Raw genomic sequence first — 20,964 nt, 5'->3', positions numbered from 1 at the left:
AAAAGGATGGACGCTGGAAAAGTGGCAGAAGGTGGATTTCTCAGATGAATCTTGGTTGAATAACATCACAGCCGCCGCAAATATTGCAGGAGACCTACTGGAGCCCGCATGGATCCGAGATTCACCCAGAAAACAGTTAAGTTTGGTGGCGGAAAAATCATGGTCTGGGGTTACATCTAGTATGGGGGTGTGCAAGAGATTTGCAGGGTGGATGGCAATATCAATAGCCTAAAATATAAAGAAGTATTAGCTACCTCTTATATTCCCAACCATAAAAGGGGTCATTTTTGCAGCAGGATGGTGCTCCATCGCATACTTCCATCTCTACATCAAAGTTCCTCAAGGCGAAGGAGATCAAGGTGCTCCAGGACTGGCCAGCCCAGTCACATGAACATCATTGAGCATGTCTGGGGTAGAATGAAAAAGGAAGCATGGAAGACGAAACCAAAGAATCTTGATGAACTCTGGGAGGCATGTAAGACTGCTTTCTTTGCTATTCCTGATGACTTCATCAATAAATTGTATGAATCATTGTCGAACCGCATGGATGCAGTCCTTCAAGCTCATGGAAGTCATACAAGATATTAAATATGGATCTCACAGCAACCACTACTTAATTCACTGATGTTATGCAAATATTTTTGTATTTGAAGTAAATTATTTGTTCAATTTTCACATTACTCTCTGTAGGCGACAAAACTTTTGTCTTGCCAAAATCTGACCTTTCTGTGTTCATTAAATGATCAATCTTTCTTCAGTGAAGCAAATTTATTTTAGTATATTAAACATAATTTGGGAGGGTTTTAGCTTTCATATGAGCCATTTCTAAAACCAATGGGTTAATTAAAAGTCAGGTTATAAGCTGTTGTTTCTACAAAATGAATAAGTGACAACACTTTTGTCAGGGACTGTACATTGATGAGTCTCACACTTTAGATTTCTTCATACTAATATTACACTATAGTAACAGCACCACCTACTGAAAACTCTCATGTGACAATCCTATCATATACATGACATTTTTATTGTAAGGTCTGATACAGAGCCTCATGTGTGCCTATTATGTGGTCTCTGGCTCCACCTAGTGGTCACGATTAAGAATGCATATAAGAACGGTTGGCCACATGGTCTGAACAATAAATCTTAACCCATGAACACAGTGCCCGGCGGTCGTTACGATGTGCAACTGCTTCAAATGAACACTGCAAAATTGACAACAATGCTCCAAACAATAAGATGGAATTAAATACTACAGTCATCAGGTTAATATCATGATGTTGTTCAGAATGTTTTTTATACAATTCCCCATTGAACATAAGCTTCTAAAAACTCCTGAAAAAAAACTTCCCATTACTGGTTCACATAAGGACGTGGATTATAAGAGATGGTGGACATTTTGTACCTGAGATCCCAGACGTTGAGACGTCGGTCAGTGCCGCTCGAGGCCAGGATCGTCTCATTGTGAGGAGACCATTGTACCTAATAAAAAGGACAGACAGTTCTAATGAATACATTAGGGGGGAAAAGAATCATACAAGTATGTATGTTCCATGCAACATTAATAAGGCATTTCCACTGCAGAAGCTTTCCCAGGGAACCAAGACTCTATTGAGTAACAGAGGAACGGAGGAACAAAACCTAAATTTGGACTGACAGGAACAGGGGAGAATATGCTTCTGGTAGGGTTGTCAAAAAAAATTGATACTCAGATACTAATCGATACCAAAAATTAGTATCGGATTAGATACTCATTTGCAACAGTATCAATACCAACAGTGCCGTCTTTGCCTCCTCCGGTTGACACACAACTTCATACTGCCCCACTGCAGACAGGCAGGCACACAGCCCCTTCCCTCACTAGCAGCTGAGCACATAAATGCTAGTTGACGTTTACAACACTGAGCTGGCGTCGCCAGCATAAAACTAAATAAACATGGCAAGTGCTGCTGCTGAAGGACCTTCACAACCTGTTTTAGTTGAAAATGAAAAAAGCAAAAGTGCCGTTTGGAATTATTTTGCATTATTATTTTTACCTGGCGGGCAGCACACGTTTACGTGAGCTGTTTAACTATTAGCAATTAGCCATTAGTCACATTAGACGTCTGCTAAGTTATCATTAAGCTAGCCGCTATGGCTAATAATAAAACGACCAACATTAATTGGGAGCTAGGCAGCAAACGTTATCAGTTCTGCTCGTCTGTAACATTAATAGACGGTGTTAATTTAACAGGATGACGCAATTTGTGTCTGAAAAGTGTTATTTTTCAACTAGACAGAAAGAGCGGTAGAAAATGTGGTTACCAGAAGCACAGAAAATAAACAGGACTGTAGCAAATTAGTCTTGGTTAGTCTTGGTGTCGTCTTCCCAACAAGTTTAAAAAAAAAAAAAAAAAAGTGAGAGAGAATGAGAGAGAGAGTAGTCTGTATCTCAAACTAGAGAGTGAATGGGAGTGAGCATCTGAATGAAATTACTGTTATTGTTGCCTTAGAAAAAAATGTCCGTACTACAAAGATTCTGTTTGACCACCACATGTGTTTGAGTGACACAGATCTGTGCATCATTAAGGTTGAAGTTCACTGTGAGAGACAAATATTGGAACTAACAGGTTTAGCCCACAGGCTGCTATTTTCCTCTCAGTGCCACCCGATTTTACCGAGAGCCAGTCAATCACATTCTAACTTCAACTTCACTACAAGGTGACCTGTTAAGGGATTACACTCACAGTATTCTTCCATATAATTTTCCCATGACCACTTCTGCTTCAGCACATTCAAATTGAAATGAAACATTATGTCAAATCCTATTATCTGGCTGGACCATGTCATTATCATTCAGTCTAGTGTCAGCTGGTTTCAGTGGAGTGTGAGGAGGGCACAGATCTGCTAAAGCCCTAAGAGGCAAGTGAATTTTAAGTGTTACACAAGAGGCTGAAGTGCACCACTACCCCAATCTGAATAGGACTAAAAGTGCCCATGTTTTTTTTTTTTTTTTTTTTTTTTAAACCTCCTAGGACCTGGCGTCCACATATGTGGACCTCACATTTTGGGTTCTCTAGACCACAGTACTAACTTTTTCTCAACAAAGGCCTGGTGACCACATATGAGGATATTATACTGCCACTCAGTAATCGAAATTTAAAACTAATGTCCTCATATGTGGACATCATTTTTCTCAGGTCCCAATCAGCCTATATAGCAAAGAATAGAGCTCGGGTCTTAGGAGGTTAAATCAGGGTGATATTCAATTTCTTTTGACTAAAACCTTATTTTAAATCAGCAAAGCCTTTCTACCAGAGATGCTTCGGGTGCTCTGGTGAGGTGGCAAAGAGGAGGTAAAGAGATACAAAGCAGAGCAGGTCGTCATGGTTAGACACAGGACTGTCATCCAGGAGACTGGGGTTTGAATCCCATCATGTTTATTCACTTACTTCCTATTCTTAAAATCAAAACAAAGATAAAATTCACTTGCCTTCAGGGCTTCTGTAAGATTGTGTTTGTAAAACACATGGAAGCATTTTAACCTTACCTGGAAAATTTCATCTTTATGGGACTCAAAAGAGTGGAGCTTCAGTTTCAGGTTTCTTAGATCCCACAATGCAACAGTCTGAGAAACAAAACAATCTTTGCATTAAACATTCATCCCTAAGCTGTGTTTTGTTAGCCCTAGTACATCATTATTGTCAGCCTAAAACTGACACAATCGGTCAGAGTTCAGTGTGTGTGCTGCTTCTACCTTATCAGCAGAACCAGTGGCCAGAATGAACTCGCTGTAGGGGTTGAAGCTCAGACAATTGACCTCAGCAGTGTGAGCATCCACCGAGTGGCTGGCTTTGGATGTGTTGTTGGAACGAGTGTCCCATCTGGTGGAGGATAGAGGGTAAGAGGGAGCACGGACATAATACACACTCACTGGGCACTTCATTAGGAACACCTGTACACCTGATTATTTCTGCACATATCCAATCAGCCAATCATTTGGCAGCTTAGTTTTGATTGAGAGACCCCTAGCAGCAGAAGTTACGGACTGTGAGTTACTCAGTGCATATATATACACTCACACGCTGCATGATGGATAGTCGCATACTTACAAAACACCCCTATATCACACTAGTATTTTTTAAAACTCCCAGTAAACCTAATAGCATGAGTAGCATACACAGTCTCCAATATCACAAATAGCACAGTTAGACACTGGGTAAATCATTTTTTTCTGTGGTGATTTTAAGGTTGCTGCATGATAAAGACACTGACAGACAAGACAGAGAAGGAGTTCTTCAGACCATCGGGGGAAAGTGAGAAATATCCATAAATCTGTTCTAGTCATTTATTCCCATGATGCTCCCCTTAGGTCGTGTGCACGCAGGCGTGAGTGAGATACTATGGTTACGGCAACAATCTGTGCGTCTGTTGCTCTGCAACTTTCTCATGATTCAACAACATGTTTTTAGGTTAGTGCTTTTACAAAAATCATGAATGTAATTGTACCTCAATACTGAAATCTAGTGATATGATTCCATATTTTTGTTTTACATAATTAAAGAAGAGGAAGCCTCAGAGCCTCCTTCATGAAGAAATAGGCAAGATTTGAAAAAGGTGCGACCAAATCATGGCTACAACCAGTGAAAAAGTTAGTCTGGAGCCCTGTCAGAGTCTGAATCCATGAGTGACCGTGCCTTGTGTCAACAGTCCAGGCTGGTGGTGGTGGTGTGGGGATTGTTTTCTTCTTAATACCAATCAATCACGGTCTGAATGTCACAGTCTGAGTATTGTTGCTGACCATGTTCATCCCTTCATGACCACAGTTCAACTTCTTCTAATGGCTTCCAACAGGATGATGCTCCATGTCACACACTGGTTTCAACAACATGACAGTGAGTTCAGTGAACTTCAGTGCCCTACCCGTTATTAGTACAGTGTTCCTAACAAAGTTCTCTGTGAGCCAATTTGGTTAGAAATAAAACATGAAATTAAGCATCATTGACATAAATATGTTCTTTCCATTCAGAAACACCAGACTACTCAGTAGTAGAAATCACTTACATCATGAGTTTCTGGTCGTCGGCCACTGAGCCAAACAGGGATTCATGGAGCAAATGCCAGGAAACATCCTCCACCACTGCTGTGTGGCCAGTGAAGATGGTCTTGGCATCCACGATCTTCCCTTCCTTTGGGCCGCTCCCAATGTCCCATAAACAGATGGTCTGGAGAGGAATGATAGGGGAAGCACAGTGTTGGTGCATTTTCTTATCCCCTTGCTACATTGATCTGTTACAAGCTGAGAAAACACTGCATGGCAGAGCACAGACACAATTTGTCATCACAACGTATCATGTTTATCATTGTGCCTGGTGTCAGTTAATATCAGGTTCTGTTAACCCTGTAGATGGCATTTAGCTACTAGTGCTGAGAATTTTCTGTATTGAATCAAACCAGTCCAGTAGTATAGGTAAAACTACAATCTCCTCCTGGTTGTTTCCTCCACCAACCAGTCAATTACAGGAAATATGGTCACAGTTACTCCTTCCTGAGTTAGTGTTGAATAATGAGCAGAAGTGTTTTTGCAGAACGATCGATAGATCAATACTTTATTTATCCCCTAGGGGAAATGACATGACAATGAAACAGTGAAGTTGACGTTTGACTTTTAGGATATAAAATTTCATCACTTCATCATTTTATCATGGTCGACATCACATGCACTTCCAAGGGGTTTTTGTTTGCTTGCCCTCTGCATCCTTCAACATGCACAGTAGCCTTCATCCTGCATTCACTTATGAGCTCAGCCCAGAGACTGGCACATGAACAGCACTGGTGGTCTTTGCAGAGGTCTTCTGTGTGTGTGCTGTGTTACAGCACACAACTGTTCATTTAACGCCATCATTAAAGCCTGTCTTGTTGTATGACTTCTTGGTGGAGGATCAAGGTATTGGTTGAAGGAATGTTCAAGAAGTGAAGAACGTTTCCTGTACCACTTCAAGGATTTGTACTGTGTTTTATTTAATAAAGGATTAGCTGGTCTGACAAATCCACACCTCCCATGAGCTTGTTGCGTTCCATCAGTGGTAAAGGGCAGGGAAAGGACTATGGTCGAGACTCCCTGTCTGGATATCCTTCTTCTCTGCACTGCATCCCCAGTGTGGTGGAGCAGACACCTCTCATGTATCTATCCACTTCACAAAGAGAAGAGGATGATTCAGAGCTACTTTCCTCTAGGTGATTTCTTTGTCCGTGCATTGTCAGCAAAAGTCATTGAAAGGTTATGGGCTTATACGGAAATTGTACGCGATATCCAGACCCCAATTGACTTCTGTCCATCAGTGACATGACAGAGTCAAGAGAGTCCCTGGCCTGTGTGGAAGTGGTTCTTTCCACAATGTATCCACTGCAGTGTGCAAATACAAACAACTTGAAACGTGTCATGTCAGTACGTCCTTAGCAAGGCACCATATTTGATCTACAACAGATCTTCAATGGGGCTGATAAATACCTTATATGCAGATTTGACCCAGGACAGTCTGTGATTCTTTCCTCTTCTTGGCATCATTCACTCTGTAGGTAGGTGGGTAGGACACATGCTAGGCATAGACCCAGCTTATTTGACCAGCTTGTCCGGTTTCCTTGTTTTCATGTCTGACATGCTGCTGCCCCAGCAGACTACAGCATAAAAAAGGACACTGTCCACCACTGACTTATAAAACATGTGTCGCATTTCCCTGCAGATGTCAAAGGACCTGAGCCTCCTGAGGAAAAAGAGCCGGCTTTGCCCCTTCCAGTAGATGACATCTGTTTTCAAGGACCAGTCCAGTTTACTGTCCAGGTGCACATCTAGATATTTATAAGTGTGTACTACCACAATGTCCTTCCTTTCGAATGTTGACTGGTTGAAGGGTGGGCCTCAAAATCCGAAAGTCGATGACCATCTCCTTGGTCTTGGAGGTGTTCAGAAGAAGGCAGTTCTAGTCGCTCCTTTCACTGAAGGCCATCGTCAGATCCCTGAACTCCTCTTCCTGCCCATTCCTGATACACAGCCCAATAGCTGTGTCATCCGAGTATTTCTGGATGTGGTAGGTCTCAAAGTTGTACTTAAAGTCTGCCGTATAGAGGGTGAACAGCAACAGAGCCAGTCCCCTGTGGAGACCTAGTGCTGCTCATTGTCCCTGAGACATAGTTACCTAGCCTGACGTACTGTGGTCGCCTTGTCAAGTAAACCACAATCCAGGACGTGAAGCTGTTTTAAAGAATGGGGAATTGAAAAATCAAAGAACATAATCCTAATGTAACCACCTAGCTCATCCAAGTAAAAATGGGCCCAGTGGACATGTAAATGACAGCATTCATAGTCATTTATTTCAGCCGGTCGTCCTGCTTTTCCAGGACGTAGCCTCACCTCCTCCACTGTAAAGGACAGGAGACTTGACCCCAGTGTGGAGGGACGTGCAGCTGCAGTGTCATGTTGAGAAGGAGATGCCATAGGAGAAGCTGCAGCTGAAGCAGTGGGAGAGAGAACAAGTGAGGCTGTGTCAAACCTGTTGTAGAACAGGTTGAACTCATTGGCCTTGTCCTCATCACCTGATGTTGCCTGGCTGTTCTTCTCTTTATAGCCAGTGATGGTCCTCATCCACTTCCACACCTCTCAGGTGTTGTGCTGCAGCTTCATTTCTACTTTCCTTGTGTAGTCCTCCTTCGCCTGCTTTAATCTCCTCTTCAATTCATGTTGCACACACCTAAACTTCTCCCTGTCTCCATCCCTGAAGGCCTCTTTTTTCTGGTTGAGGATGGTGTTGATGTTACTGGTGATTCAGGGTTTGTGGTTTCAAAAGCAGTGTACAGTCCTTGCTAGCAATTCAGTGATACAGAAGTTAATGTAGTCCATGGTACATTCAACCATTCTATGAACGTCAGTGTCCTAGCTGTTATTATTTTCCTGTGACTCCAGTACATTCCAATCTGTGCACTCAAAACAGTCCTTTAGAGACTCACTGGCCTCTGGGGTCCAGTTCCTGAGTAAGCGGGTGGTTGCAGCCTGCCTCAGTACATAGGATTTTTGTAGGAAGGCTGAAGAAAAACCAGATTATGATCTGATCTGCCAAGTGGTGGTAGAGCTGAAGCATTGTAATCCTTCTCTACGTTTGCATACAACATATCCAGTGTATTATTTTCCCTTGTGGGACAGTCAACATACTGAGTGAAGCCAGCAGGTGAGAGGCCGAAGTGACATGGTTAAAATCCCCCAATACTGCAGTGATGCAATGCATCAGGGTGCTGGGTCTGTACTCTCTCAACAGTCTCGTGAATGACGTCACACACGACTACAAGCTCTGCTCGTGGTTGAATGTAAACATCAATGGTGAGGATGTGAGAGAATTCCCTCAATCCATAGTATGGTTTAAGACCAACTGCCAACAGTTCAATAATCTGACAGCAGATCTTCTTCACTGTGATATGACTTGGGTTGCACCAACTGTCGTCGTTTAACTAGGTCTCCATGAAACACATGAGACTACACTCATGATATGTTCGCTGATTCTCACAAGTGCCTCCAGTTCATCACACTTGTTAGCCAAGGAGTTGACATTTTCCATGATGATCGATGGTAGAGAATGGTTATATCTCCATCTATTAGCCTGTAGTTTATTCCTGGCTCTGCATCCACAGCTTCTTCAGCTCAGCCGGAAAGGGATGTTTAATTCCATATATGAAGCACTTTTAAGCCACGAGATTTTTCTTCATGTACATTATTTTCTTCATCATCAGACAAAACAACAATGCAGAATAAAGACGTCAATCAACAAAAATACACTAACTATACTGAAAAAAAAAAAACTACAAGCTACGAGGACTTGCTGCCACTTGTTGTGTCCATTATTTGTCCCTTGACATCACCTCTGATGGGAAAAGATGTGACTTTCCCCCCAGCATTCAGTTATGTCATCCAGTTTGATCACGGCCTTGTAGAAGATCAGAAAGAAAGAGATCACATAAAGAAACCACAACAGTGGTCACAATCACACTACTTTTTACCTTACAGGTGCTATGGTCTCCACATTTCTGTGAAATAATGAATAAAAAATGTGAACAGTTTCCCTTTCATCATATGTTCAACTATTTGTTAAAGTGAAATATCAAAGATATTTAAAATTTTATTTATACAATTAGCACTGAGAGATCATTTCACCTTTTTTTCCTTTCTAGTTTTAATAACTATAATTAAAATATTACACAACATGAACCGATATATTGGCAGATAAAATAACTAATCGACTCTGGACATCAGTGTACCACAAATAACAATGACAATTTTTAATTACACTATCACTTCAGCTTACTTACTTATGAGTTGACTTGTTGCTGCATTGTTTACATGATACAGTTTCACAGTCTGCTGTGGAGAAGTTTCAGCTGTAGAAAGTGATACTATTAGCAGAGATGACAGAGGAAAAATAATCCACTTACTGATCACTAAAATCCTCCAGATTTGGGATCGAGTCGAAGCTCAAACTGCTTACATCCGAGGAGAAGGCAAAGTCATCATCGCTTCTGTGCTCCATCTTCTTCAGTCGGTGTAAACAACCCAAACATGTGGTCTGGTTTATAAGAGTCACATTGGGTCTTTTCACGTTTTCTTGCCTTGAATAGACCCATTCACGACTGCTGAATTATTATGTCTTCATATGAACAGATCTATTTGTAAATGGGTGGACAGTCAACAGCTGTTTTTTTGACTCAGAGAATGAGATGTTCATGTTTGTCTTTTTATTCCCCTTACATAGTTCTACAAAACAATTTCATTTTCTAACTATATACACTTTAAATTAGACTGTTGAAGGTTTAAGAAAATATATTCTAATGTTTCTAGGACAAACACGAAGTTTCTGAGTTTGATCCCAGTGGAGATGTTGAGGTGAGTGTTTAATTTAGCAGCAGAGGGTGAAAAGTTAAAAGGTGATTGTTTATACTGTCAACATTATCTGTACAATGAAGCACTTTCACAGCTCCACATCCAGTTGCGTAGTAAGGATCCCTATTTTCTTTGATTTTCCTCTTCCTTTCTTTACCCACCTCACTTCCTTTTCTTTCCTTATCACCGATTGGCTCTTCTTTTCTCACCCTCCACCCCTCATTTACCTGATAAGAGTTCACCTGGGTACTACAAGATATTTAAGGGCTTCACTCCACCAATTCACTCTTTTTTCACCTTCACATTAGATTAGATTAGATTAGATTAGATTCAACTTTATTGTCATTGCACAGAGTACACGTACTAAGACAACGAAATGCAGTTAGTATCTAACCAGAAGTGCAAAAGAGCAGTTAAAGTGCAAGTGTGTGCTGTACAGGTATGTAAAGTGAGGGTGTGCATAAGTAAAGTGGAGATGTGCATATGTAGGGTACAATAAATTACACTGTGAATTACAATGAATTACAATGATGAGGTAGCGAATTACAATGATTTCACAATTCACATGGGGCGGCAGTTTCTGGTAAGAAGTTTGTTACTCTTTTTTTTATAATTTATTTGTTAGTTTCAGAGAACCCTCTTCATCCTTATTTGTTTAATTAGTATACGAGACCTTTTTGATTTGTTGTGCTGATTTAATCTTTATATCCTGTCAGACCCCACAGCCCATGTGTGTCTTCCTTTTTTCATGTTGAAATAATTAACTGAGAAATAAATCTTTGTTTGATTGTATATATGTTTGATGGCCATGGTTTATTCATCCTGCATCCGGACCTGATTTTCATGGCGATAGTAAATCAATTCTGAACCTCATACTTAACATAGTCCTTCGAGCCAGAGCCTCACTATTGTAATGGTTTCACATTAGATTAAACTCTTCAACGATCTGGTCGTGACACTCGGCCACCTACTCATCTAGAAGATTATGAAGTTCAATATCCTAGAGTTAAATGTGCTGCATGTCAAACAAAATGCATAAGTCAACCAGAATGCCCGCATCACCAGACAATACACACACATGGGTTTCAGCATGAGACACAAGAAGAACACAGGAGACATGAGCCTGACAGTCAAAGGGGAGATGACAACTGATTTGACTGATCCTGTGCCTACTGATCATTGAAATCATGAAGGAACTTTTAGTGACAATGAGGGGTATTCAGCATCTCATGGATAGATAATCTACTCCTTCCTCCTCTAAATATTCATTCAAATCTGGGTGCTCTACACGGAAGAGCCACCTAGCAGTTTCTCAAGCAGAACAGCAAGCTGTTCAGTTCAAATCAACACAACAGCAATCATCTGCCTGTCCACCAGAGATCAGCTACCATCCTGTTGCTGTTGCTTCTGCTAAACCCCATTTTCCTAACTTGTCAATCCTTGATGCTGCAGTTCCTTCACTTGGTTTACTAAACGAATCCTTTCTTCACAAGACTTGCTACCTTATAGTTTTGCTGCTGCACCACCAGAGGGCCACCCACAAAGTTAATGTGTTCGGCCTTTGAATCCTCCAGCTGAAAACCCTATTCAGCCTCTTGTTTGCTTCTCTTCCCAGCAGGGGCAGTGTTGTCCTCTGAGACCCCAGTCCCCTACTTTTCATCACCCCTAAGAGCAGAGACTCTTGGCACACACTACTGGCAGAACACATGTAAGTTTGAAGGCCCCTCCTTTCCAGACCTTACTAGAGAGGAGTACAAGTACAGGATCCTGCAGATGGTGCTCAGTAATCTACAGGGCATCAACAACAACAACAACATCAACAAAGCATTAGCTCTGCTGCTTATAGGCTTGGATCACATCCATCTTATCACTCCTAACTCACCAGTCAGACTGGGCCCTCCTGAGTCACCAGCAGCTGTGAAAACCCGTCTAGGATGGACACTCCAAGGCCCTATTAGAGACTTTCAATCTCACAGACTTCCTCTGTGCCTGTCCAATGTTTGTTTACATCCTTCAGTTAACCTGCAGATGAACTGTGCCACCATATCGAAAAACTTTGGAAACTCTATGCTCTCATCAGAGACAGCTCAGACACTCATTGACAAACTGAGAACTACCCTCTCAGAAGGGGGGTTTGAACTCCGTCAAGGGGCGAGCAATGATCCCTCTGTGATCAGCCATCTACCATCCCAAGCAAGGTCTTAAAGCAGTGAACTTGAATAGCAGTGAATATTGGAAGAACATGCCATGACAATGTGACATCTACAGGGTTCTCACTCACCTCTATGACCCATTAGGCTACCTCCTACCTTTCACAACTCGTGTGAAAATTCTGGTTCAACAGCTTTGGAGAAAAGAGCTTGAATTGGATGATCCCCTTCTTCCACATGACCTTTTTTTTTTTTTTTTTTATATATATATATATATATATTTTGGGCTTTTGTGCCTTTATTGGACAGGATAGTAGAGAGAGACAGGAAATGGGGAGGCAGAGAGAGGGGGAATGACATGCAGCAAAGGCCGTCCGATGCGGGACTCGAACCGGGGCCAACTGCAGCGAGGACTGTAGCCTCTACACATGGGACGCCTGCTTAGACCACTACACCACACGCTGGGAAGAAGAACTCCATTACCTTCCTCATCTAACTATCCCTAACTGTTATACTTCCAAAGAGATGGATGCTTTCACTGCAGTTCGAGACACACCAAAACCATTGGTGCACAAATGGTCACTGAAGAGGTTCTGAGAACAGTGTTGATTGAAAATGAAGGAATTCTTAATTTGAAACCACTTGGCCATGTATCCTCAGATATTGCAAATGTTGATCCAGTCACCCCCAACTTACTCATCATGGGACGACAATGACGCATCACTTCCCCTAGTGTCTTATCCTGATTCCGAACTCGTCAGTCCACAGATACTAGTCTTCTGGTAACAATTCACCAAATCCTATCTACCATCACTTCACCCATGGCGATAGTAAATCAATTCTGAACCTCCTTCTTAACAAGTTTTATCTTTCCTTTGACTGTCTAAGTAAGAACACTGAATTCAGTCTGAACTGATTGAAATGATTAGCTGATTAATAAAAAGTCAGATAATTTATCTGATATTATTTTAATTTGGGTAAAATAAGGATTTCAGTTAGTTTTTTTTTTTTTTTTTTTTATAAAAAGGAAACAGCAAACATTTGCTGGTTACTGTTTCTGAGTTGATTTCCTTTGTCTGCTAAAATAAAACATTTGAAGACCTCACCCTGGACTCAATCAATAATGAAAATGAACATTAGTTGCAGCCCTAATATTCTCGTTTGCCCTGGATACACAATAACCCAAGGTCTTATCAGGTTTTAAGGACTTACATGGTCATCGGAGGCACTGAGGAGGTTCCCGCTGAGGTTGGGATTCCAGGAAAGACCATATCCTTCTTTCTGGTGACCTTTGAGCCTCAGGTCAGGACTACACTCCCCACTCGGATCTGAAACACACAAAACATACTGCCTTCACCTTCATGTGTGATTCACTATGTGAATGAGAACATCATGGGGCACAGCAGTGATCCAACCTGGCTTAGGCGGGTGCTTAGTGTAGTCAAAGACCAGCACGTCAGATGTGGGAGTCTTGGTGGCAATGATGAAGGGATTCTGGGGCATGTAACGGGCTCGGTTCACCTCCCCCTCATGGTTTATCTTGATCTCGATCTCTATTTTCCCGCTTACTGAACCGAATCCACCAAACTCTGGCGAGAGAACACAATCAGAACGTCATACATCCAAGGTAGGAAGTGGACACCAGAAACTTGACAACTGCAGGTTCACCATCTATTTTACCTGGGATGCATAATGTATTTATGGCCAATAGATAATTGGCTGATAAATAATAAGCTGTTATTGTTCTGATAATGTAATTTCAGTGTGATAACACAGAGCCTTGATGGAGCAGGGACACACTCCAGTTCTGAATGTGGATTTCTGTCTCTCTCTGCTGTTTGTGTCGATGCCCCCCTATATTTCATTCAACAATGATAATGCTTGTTATCTATAAATGCAACACAATCCTATGTTAAGGGAAAAACATTTAATAAGCAGAACATTAACATAGAGCCAGTGCAGACTACAAGACTTCTGCCATGATGTGCCTGTCCCAGACTAATCTTTTAGATCTGAAACTGAAACCTGAGCAAGACCTCCATTTGGGTCAGTCATGACAGGTCTTCTAGTTCAGGCATATCTGACATTGTTAGCTGTCTCAGTCAGTTTTCAAACATGGCCAAAAACAAGAGTATAAGCGCTTGTACTGTATGTTCATCAATAAAAGGTTTTTGTCCGATATTAATTAGTCTACATATTTAAAATAACACTAATAATAAAAAGTATTCTTTATTGTAGGGATCATGGTGGGAGCTCTCTTAAAATTGGCGTCCCATCCATCTTCTGTTGCTTATCTAGAGCCGGGTCACAGTGGCAGCAGACTCAGACGTCCTTTCCCCTACATCTAAGGGAGAGAATTCATTTACACTGTTGATCTCATTCTTTTTGTCACCACCCAGCTTATGTCAACAGGTGAGGGCTAGAATGCAGATCGACTGGAAAATCATTTGAAGACATCACCCTGGACTCAATCAATAATGAAAATTAACATTAGTTGTAGCCCTAGTATTCTTGTCTGCCCTTGATAAACAATAAACCAAGGCTTTATGAGGTTTTACCCAGCTCATGACCACAGGTGAGGGCTAGAATGCAGATCGACTGGTAAATCAAAAGGGCAACATCTCAACACTAGTTAATATAAAAATGATGTCTCTTCTTTGCATTTTTAAGATTTAACATGTGAATTATTATTTCAGTATCGCAATTAAAATATAATTACCAGTTATCGTCTCTGAAATTTGGAGCACTATATTTGATCTCTCAGGTTGGCAGAGCTACTGTCTGAGGGTTCTTTTCCATCATATATTCACTTTTCCTGGACAGTGTTATGATTAATAGCTATTCAGGCCAGTGCACGTAGACATCCACTGTTAAACATGGAAAAATATACTTGTCACATTTTTCATTTTCTAATTAAAGACAGCAGCTATGTGTGAATGTACTAAAGCTGTTAACTAGTACAACTTCAGAGCAGGGCTTGACAGCAAGCTGAAAAGGAGAGAAACTTAGCTAACAGAAGAGAAACCAACAAGCAGTGACCTTTGCCCCTTTAGTCTGACATGTAGTCTAGATTCTGTGTGTATTGAAGTTCAGACTTGGAATTTACCTCAAAATTGTTCAGTGGCCATATTAACATACTTATACATACATATGGCAACAAGGAGCAGTGAGCCATCAGCACACCTACACCCAGCAGGGTACCCATCAACATACCTGCTGGAAGACAGAATAACACAGTTTAAGCACATGCGTTGAATTGAATATGATTACAGTACTCAATTTATTCCTTCACTGTAGGAAATTCTGTGTAAACCAGTTTCAGACAAAGACAACAACCTGGCTTTTTCATTTAAGGAACTGAACGCTTGATGGTATAAAGTGAACATCTTTGAAATGAGGACACGGTGGGCACTGAACAGCTGTGACCCTTCCTTTACCAAACAAACATTCAACTGTACACTTGTTTGTATACTGCTTCTCCTATTTCTCTTTTCTTGCACAGACATTTTTTATTAACCAAATGTTATGATGTATGTGAAAAGTGTTCTACTGCAGTACTCCTACAGGATGACTCCTGGTATATTTACCTCCTTTCTCACTGTCATAGTGTGAGGCATCAAACTGGGCATCATCATTCGGTACCTGGACACTGGCAATCACAAGGTGGTTCTGCTCATCTGATGTATGGGTCCCTAGAACCAGCCTGTGAACAGCATAGTCCTTCCCCTCTGGCCTGCAGAGAACCACAATAATTACATAAATTCAATATGTACTCAGCAGCACAAATAGCTTTGACTTTCAGTTTAACACAGCAGGGATTTAAGTATGGAAACAACAAATAGTTCTCATGATTCTTCATTATTCTTCTTCTTGTCTACTTGCCCCCTGACACATATAAAGAATTTTCAAATATAAAGTACTACCTCTATTATGGCTTGGCTGAATATGTGATGGTTAGTGTGTATTGACAAATGTGCATCCATATTGCAGAGTATATCTGTAAGGTTATATTTGTTTTGCATGTGTGCAACTTCAGTTTTAAGGATGTTAAGAATGTCAACCTTGGGTAAATTGCTGAAAAATGTGAATCTTAGCATTTTGATAATGATGGTCCGGGAGAAGGAGCAGCCACTTTGGATGAGAAATTTCCATGGTTAACAATGACACATAAGAAGGCTGATTTGGGAGAACTTAAGAAAATATCATTTGAAAATGCAACAGCGAGTCAAGATGTGACACACGTCAGAGATGTTGGAAAGAGGAAGCTAAATTGGACATTTCGGATAAAGCTGATCCATTCGTTTCAATGATGATTAATGGTTTAGGACCGCAAGAGGCATACACTTTAAAGTTGTCTGCTCCAGGTGTGTTTTCACTGAGCCCTGCAGAGTTGTTAAAGAAAACAAGAGAGTTAGATGCAATTGGACTATTTACAAATTCTAAGACAAAAATGCAAGCTGTTCAGTGGAATCCGATTAGCAGAAGATAATGTGATAAGAGGCCATAATTGTGGTCGTGGATATGATTGACAGCAATGGGATATGTCAGATTATAGACCTAGTTTCGGACATCCCATTCAAAGAGGACGTGGTTATGGTAATATGCTATATTAGAGGGGACAGACGCACCCCGCAAATATGTGTAGTTATTTTTGGAGGTTTGGTCTCTTGTCTAAAGATTGTGAACAGAGGATTCTAGATCAGCAGCTAGAAAGACAAGGAGACAGAGAGAGAAAATCCAGTTCAGGATTTTACTACTTCACCCCCTCCATTGCAAGCTCCGTTTCAGGCTGGACACAGACCCGCTTCCTTCATGTGGAATGCAGGATATAACCCATAGGGAGACCCGCAGAGGGACACGGATAGTTGTTATACTTGTTGCAATGCGAGTGCATGTTTCTGGTATACCTATACAATTACAAAAATCTAATTTAAAAAGGTAGCAGGAAATCGGATTCCTTTTTTGATAGATACAGGATTTATTTTCATTCACATATTGTAATTGTCAATAGGGATTCAGAAGGTTGAGCATGGTATATGTTGCCAGTCCAACAGTTTACGCAGCCGCAGTACAAGCACATTTGTCTAAATTGGTCTTGCCTGGTTCATCTGCGTTACAATATGTGGATGATATTTTGGTTGCATCACTAACACAAGGGAATTGCATCAAAGACGCTTGCCTTGCTAACTCATCTGGACAGAGCATTACATGCAAAGCTCCAGTTTTGTCAGGACCCATTATCTGGGATATGTTCTGAAAGATGGTTGTCGGTATCTGCCACTTGAACGAATCAATGCAATAAAGGAGATTCGGAGGCCAAAAACAAAGAAGGAAATGCTTTCCTTCTTGGACTGTGAACTATTGCTGGGCATGTTCACTGGAATATGCTACATATGAGGCTGTGTTACGTGCTGCTACATTAAAAGAGACTCCTCCAACTATTCAGTGGACTGAGGAAATGAGACATGCTTTTCGTCATGTGAAATATATGCTGTGTTCTGCTCCAGCTCTGGGCCTGTCAGACTATAAGTTGACTTTTCATCTATATGTGGCAAAGGACGGAAATGTGGCTGCAGCTGTGTTGGTGCAGATGCATGGGGAGAGACCGAGACTAGTAGCCTATTATTCTAAAATTCTGCCATTAATTGTTAAGGGCATGGTCTCTTGTTTGCGTGCGGTGGCAGAAGCGGCAATAATGGTAGAAAAGGCGCAAACTTTTGCACCTGGACATCCCATGATTCTTCACATTTCTCATGCAGTAAATATTATTTTGTTAAATATTAGGATGCAACACATGACTAGTCAGAGACGTAGTAATTATGAACATATTTTGACAGGGATATAAAATATCACCATTTCAACAGCAGCACATACTAATCAAGCTGTGCACTTCAAGGCATTACTTCAGGGTTAACAGGAAGAAGATGCGCACATTGATCATGACTGTAGGGAGTTATCCAGTATTAGAACAATTTGCAACAAACACCATTGGAAGAGAATGACATGGTTTTGTATTGTGATGGGTCATCAATGTGTCCAAATGATAAGACAATTTTAGCAGGTTATTTAGTTGTGAATCATGCAGGGAAGGGCATAAGAGTAATTTAAGTTACAGGCAGTGGAATTAGTCGCATTGACAAAAGCTTGTTTGTTAGCAGGAAATAAAGCAGTAAGAATTTACAGACTCTAAATATGCCTTTTCAACGGCACGATTTTAGCGTTATTAGGGAAAACAGGCTTTGTGACGACAGTAGGAAAGCCGATTCAACATGTAGGTCTTATTAAGGAATTATGAGCTGCAATGATGTTGCCACATATTAGCCATAGTGAAGTGTGCAGGACAGGCTGAGGAAGATTCATCTGTCGCTCGAGGCAGTAACTTAGCTGATAACTACTGGTTTGTCACCCCACGAGGTATTAGTGGGGTGATCATTTTCTTTGGGTGTTCTAATGAATAAGGTCTAACACAATTATAGGAAAAATAATGAGAACATGTCAAGAACTTGGAAGTAATAAAAGTGAAACATAAAGGTAAAGGTCTCAAGGTTATCAGATGTCAGACGTCAACATACTATATAAGCAGTTCAAGTTTTGTCATTCAGTGAGAGACTTGGTGTACCCTGCACCAGATCTGTCCTTCGTGCACGAATAAACCAGCCAAACTGAAGTGTTGACTTGTTCGTCCGATTGTGTACACTCTTTAATTTCTCGGTCACAAGAAATCATCTTTTCAATATCCAACTACTCAATAGTTTCAGTTGATTGTTTTCCATCTTGCATTAGTTCAGAGTTGTAACTTGTCCTTGACTGAGATACTAGATCAGGCCTGGCCAACCCGCGGCTCCCGAGCCGCATGCAGCTCTTTGCCCGGTTTCATGCAGCTCTTACGTTCATGTCGAATTTTGTTCTTTTTTACGGTACGTGCATCTGACGCAAATAACTTGGCGGGAAGAACCGTTGAGTAGTGTAGGCCTACCAAGTTCGCTCTCAAAATGGCAGGGAAAAAATGCACAGCAAAACGAAAATATGAAGATGAACACAGGACGTTTTTAACAGAGTGGGACAGTTTTTTTTTTTTTTGTTGAACGTAATGGCAAGCCATTCTGCCTTATATGTCAGGCATCATTAGCGCATTTCAAGGCTTCAAATCTTCCGCGGCACTTCAGTTCACTCCATGCTAACATTGACCAGGAATTTCCAAAGGGTACTGAATTTCGCAAGCACAAGTTGGTCACTTTGAAAGGTCAGGCAGAAAAGCAGACACAGTTGTTCCAAAAATGTATGAAGCACTCAGTGACCGTAACGCTTGCATCGTATCAACTTGCTTGGAACATTGCACGGGCTAAAAAGCCATACAATGAAGGGGAGTTCGTCAAAACATGCCTCAGTGACATTGTTGAAATCTTGTCTCCTGAAAACGACAAACTAAAACGAATGGTATCACACATCCAACTGTCCCGCCACATGGTTGAACACAGAATATTGGACATTAACATGGCTATTGAATCACAGTTGCACTCCAACCTTCAAGCCTGTGAGTATTTTAGTGTTGCATTGGATGAGTGTTGTGACATACAAGACAAGCCTCAGCTGGCAATATTTGTGCGGTCTGTGTCAATAGATTGTGTGATCAAAGAAGAATTCCTTGATATTGTGCCATTAAAAGACAGAACCCGTGGCATAGATGTGAAGGAAACAATGATGGCTGCATTTGTGAAAGCAAATCTGCCCATATCGAAACTAACTGCAATAGCCACGGATGGAGCGCCAGCCATGATCGGAAGGACAAAACCTGCACGAAAGCTTTGTGACCCGGTTCCGTGATCTTCAACTGAAAAGGCCACAGATTACGTTCCTCGTCGACCCGTTTAATGCGGAGACGGGGCTGTTTGAAAACCCTGCTGGTCACAGATGAGGCTGTGGCTGAGTTGCAAATGACTCGATCTTTGTGAAGAGGATCAACTGAAAACTGCTTTGAGAGAACGGACCATTGAATTCTGGAAAAGTGTGCCAATGGAAAAGTACCCAAATGTCAAATGGGCTGCGCTTAAGATATTGTCAATGTTTGGATCAACATACGTCTGCGAGTCTGTTTTTTCTACCCTGAAACACGTGAAGTCAAAGCATCGATCTGTTCTGATAGACACATGTGAAGGAATTGCTTCGAGTGGCAACAACTGACTATAAACCAGATTTGAAAAGGATTGTTGAGGGCAAGGAATGCCAGAAGTCCCACTAAGCAACATGCATGGTAAGAGAAAAAATGCTATTGTAAATTATATTTGTTTGTAGACATGAACTGAACATTGAGAGTTTGTTTGTGAGACAGTCCACACAGTGTTCATTGTTGAAAATGACTGGCCTGTGGTCTTACTTCTGTGGGAGTCAATTTTTGTCACATGTTGATGTGTGACATTTACAGTTATTCTGGCTCTTTGCAGTAACAGTAAAAATTGTGGCTCTTACTGACTGGTTGGCCACCCCTGTACTAGATCATAAAAATGATGCATGCATATGGACACATGGTAACAAGTAGGGTTGTCACAATACCAAATTTCTGTTTCGATACCGATACCAATATGTATTTTGATACTTTGATACTTTTTGTAAAAAATATTTTATTATATTATGTATTGCCTTAATGGGTTATTTAAATATTTAAAGAATGTAATTTAATTTTTTAAAATATATTTTTTAATGTATTTATTAACCATGGACATGTTTTAGCTCTCTGTTTGCAGGCTACTGTAGGTTTACTACTGGGCTGGGAGGGGCTTTGTACTTCTTTCATTGACATTACAGTGCAGTGAACTGGTGAACAACATTATCACCTGTCGTTCTTTACTGAAGTCTCTTAACAAGTCCGCATGGTTGTCCTTTAAATGTTTCGACAGGTTTGAAGTGTTGCCTGCTTTT

The 20,964-nt window shown here is 41.0% G+C and overlaps 1 protein-coding gene and 2 long non-coding RNA genes across 4 annotated transcripts in view; 1 reads left to right on the top strand and 2 right to left on the bottom strand.

The window, feature by feature from the left end:
- The window catches only part of LOC147817987 (uncharacterized), a 273,041-nt gene that overhangs the window by 179,312 nt on the left and 72,765 nt on the right, over positions 1–20,964 (top strand). The window lies entirely within an intron of this gene.
- rbbp7 (RB binding protein 7, chromatin remodeling factor) overlaps positions 1–20,964 on the bottom strand; it is a 30,126-nt gene that overhangs the window by 4,729 nt on the left and 4,433 nt on the right. Inside the window, exons 3-9 of one of the 2 annotated variants that reach the window (XM_023425543.2) lie at positions 15,636–15,781; positions 13,464–13,640; positions 13,261–13,376; positions 5,041–5,201; positions 3,734–3,860; positions 3,527–3,604; positions 1,403–1,479 (exon numbers count right to left, since the gene is read on the bottom strand). In XM_023425543.2, the coding sequence (XP_023281311.1) occupies positions 1,403–1,479; positions 3,527–3,604; positions 3,734–3,860; positions 5,041–5,201; positions 13,261–13,376; positions 13,464–13,640; positions 15,636–15,781 (882 nt within the window). The remainder of the gene's footprint in view (positions 1–1,402; positions 1,480–3,526; positions 3,605–3,733; positions 3,861–5,040; positions 5,202–13,260; positions 13,377–13,463; positions 13,641–15,635; positions 15,782–20,964) is intronic. The other variant, XM_023425544.2, reaches the window with a different exon arrangement.
- On the bottom strand, positions 5,556–12,306 carry LOC147817988 (uncharacterized). The gene is made up of 2 exons (XR_015438415.1): positions 9,331–12,306; positions 5,556–8,948 (listed from the first exon to the last, which is right to left on the bottom strand). It is a non-coding gene; the product is annotated as an uncharacterized LOC147817988 (long non-coding RNA).

The sequence above is a fragment of the Seriola lalandi genome, unplaced genomic scaffold (genome assembly GCF_002814215.2).
Source record: "Seriola lalandi dorsalis isolate HSWRI2012SDOR001 ecotype SW California unplaced genomic scaffold, Sedor1 jcf7180002054784, whole genome shotgun sequence".
Classification (NCBI taxonomy): Eukaryota; Metazoa; Chordata; class Actinopteri; order Carangiformes; family Carangidae; genus Seriola; species Seriola lalandi.
Note: the sequence above shows the minus strand (reverse complement) of the source record. Positions and strands in the feature narration are given on the sequence as shown.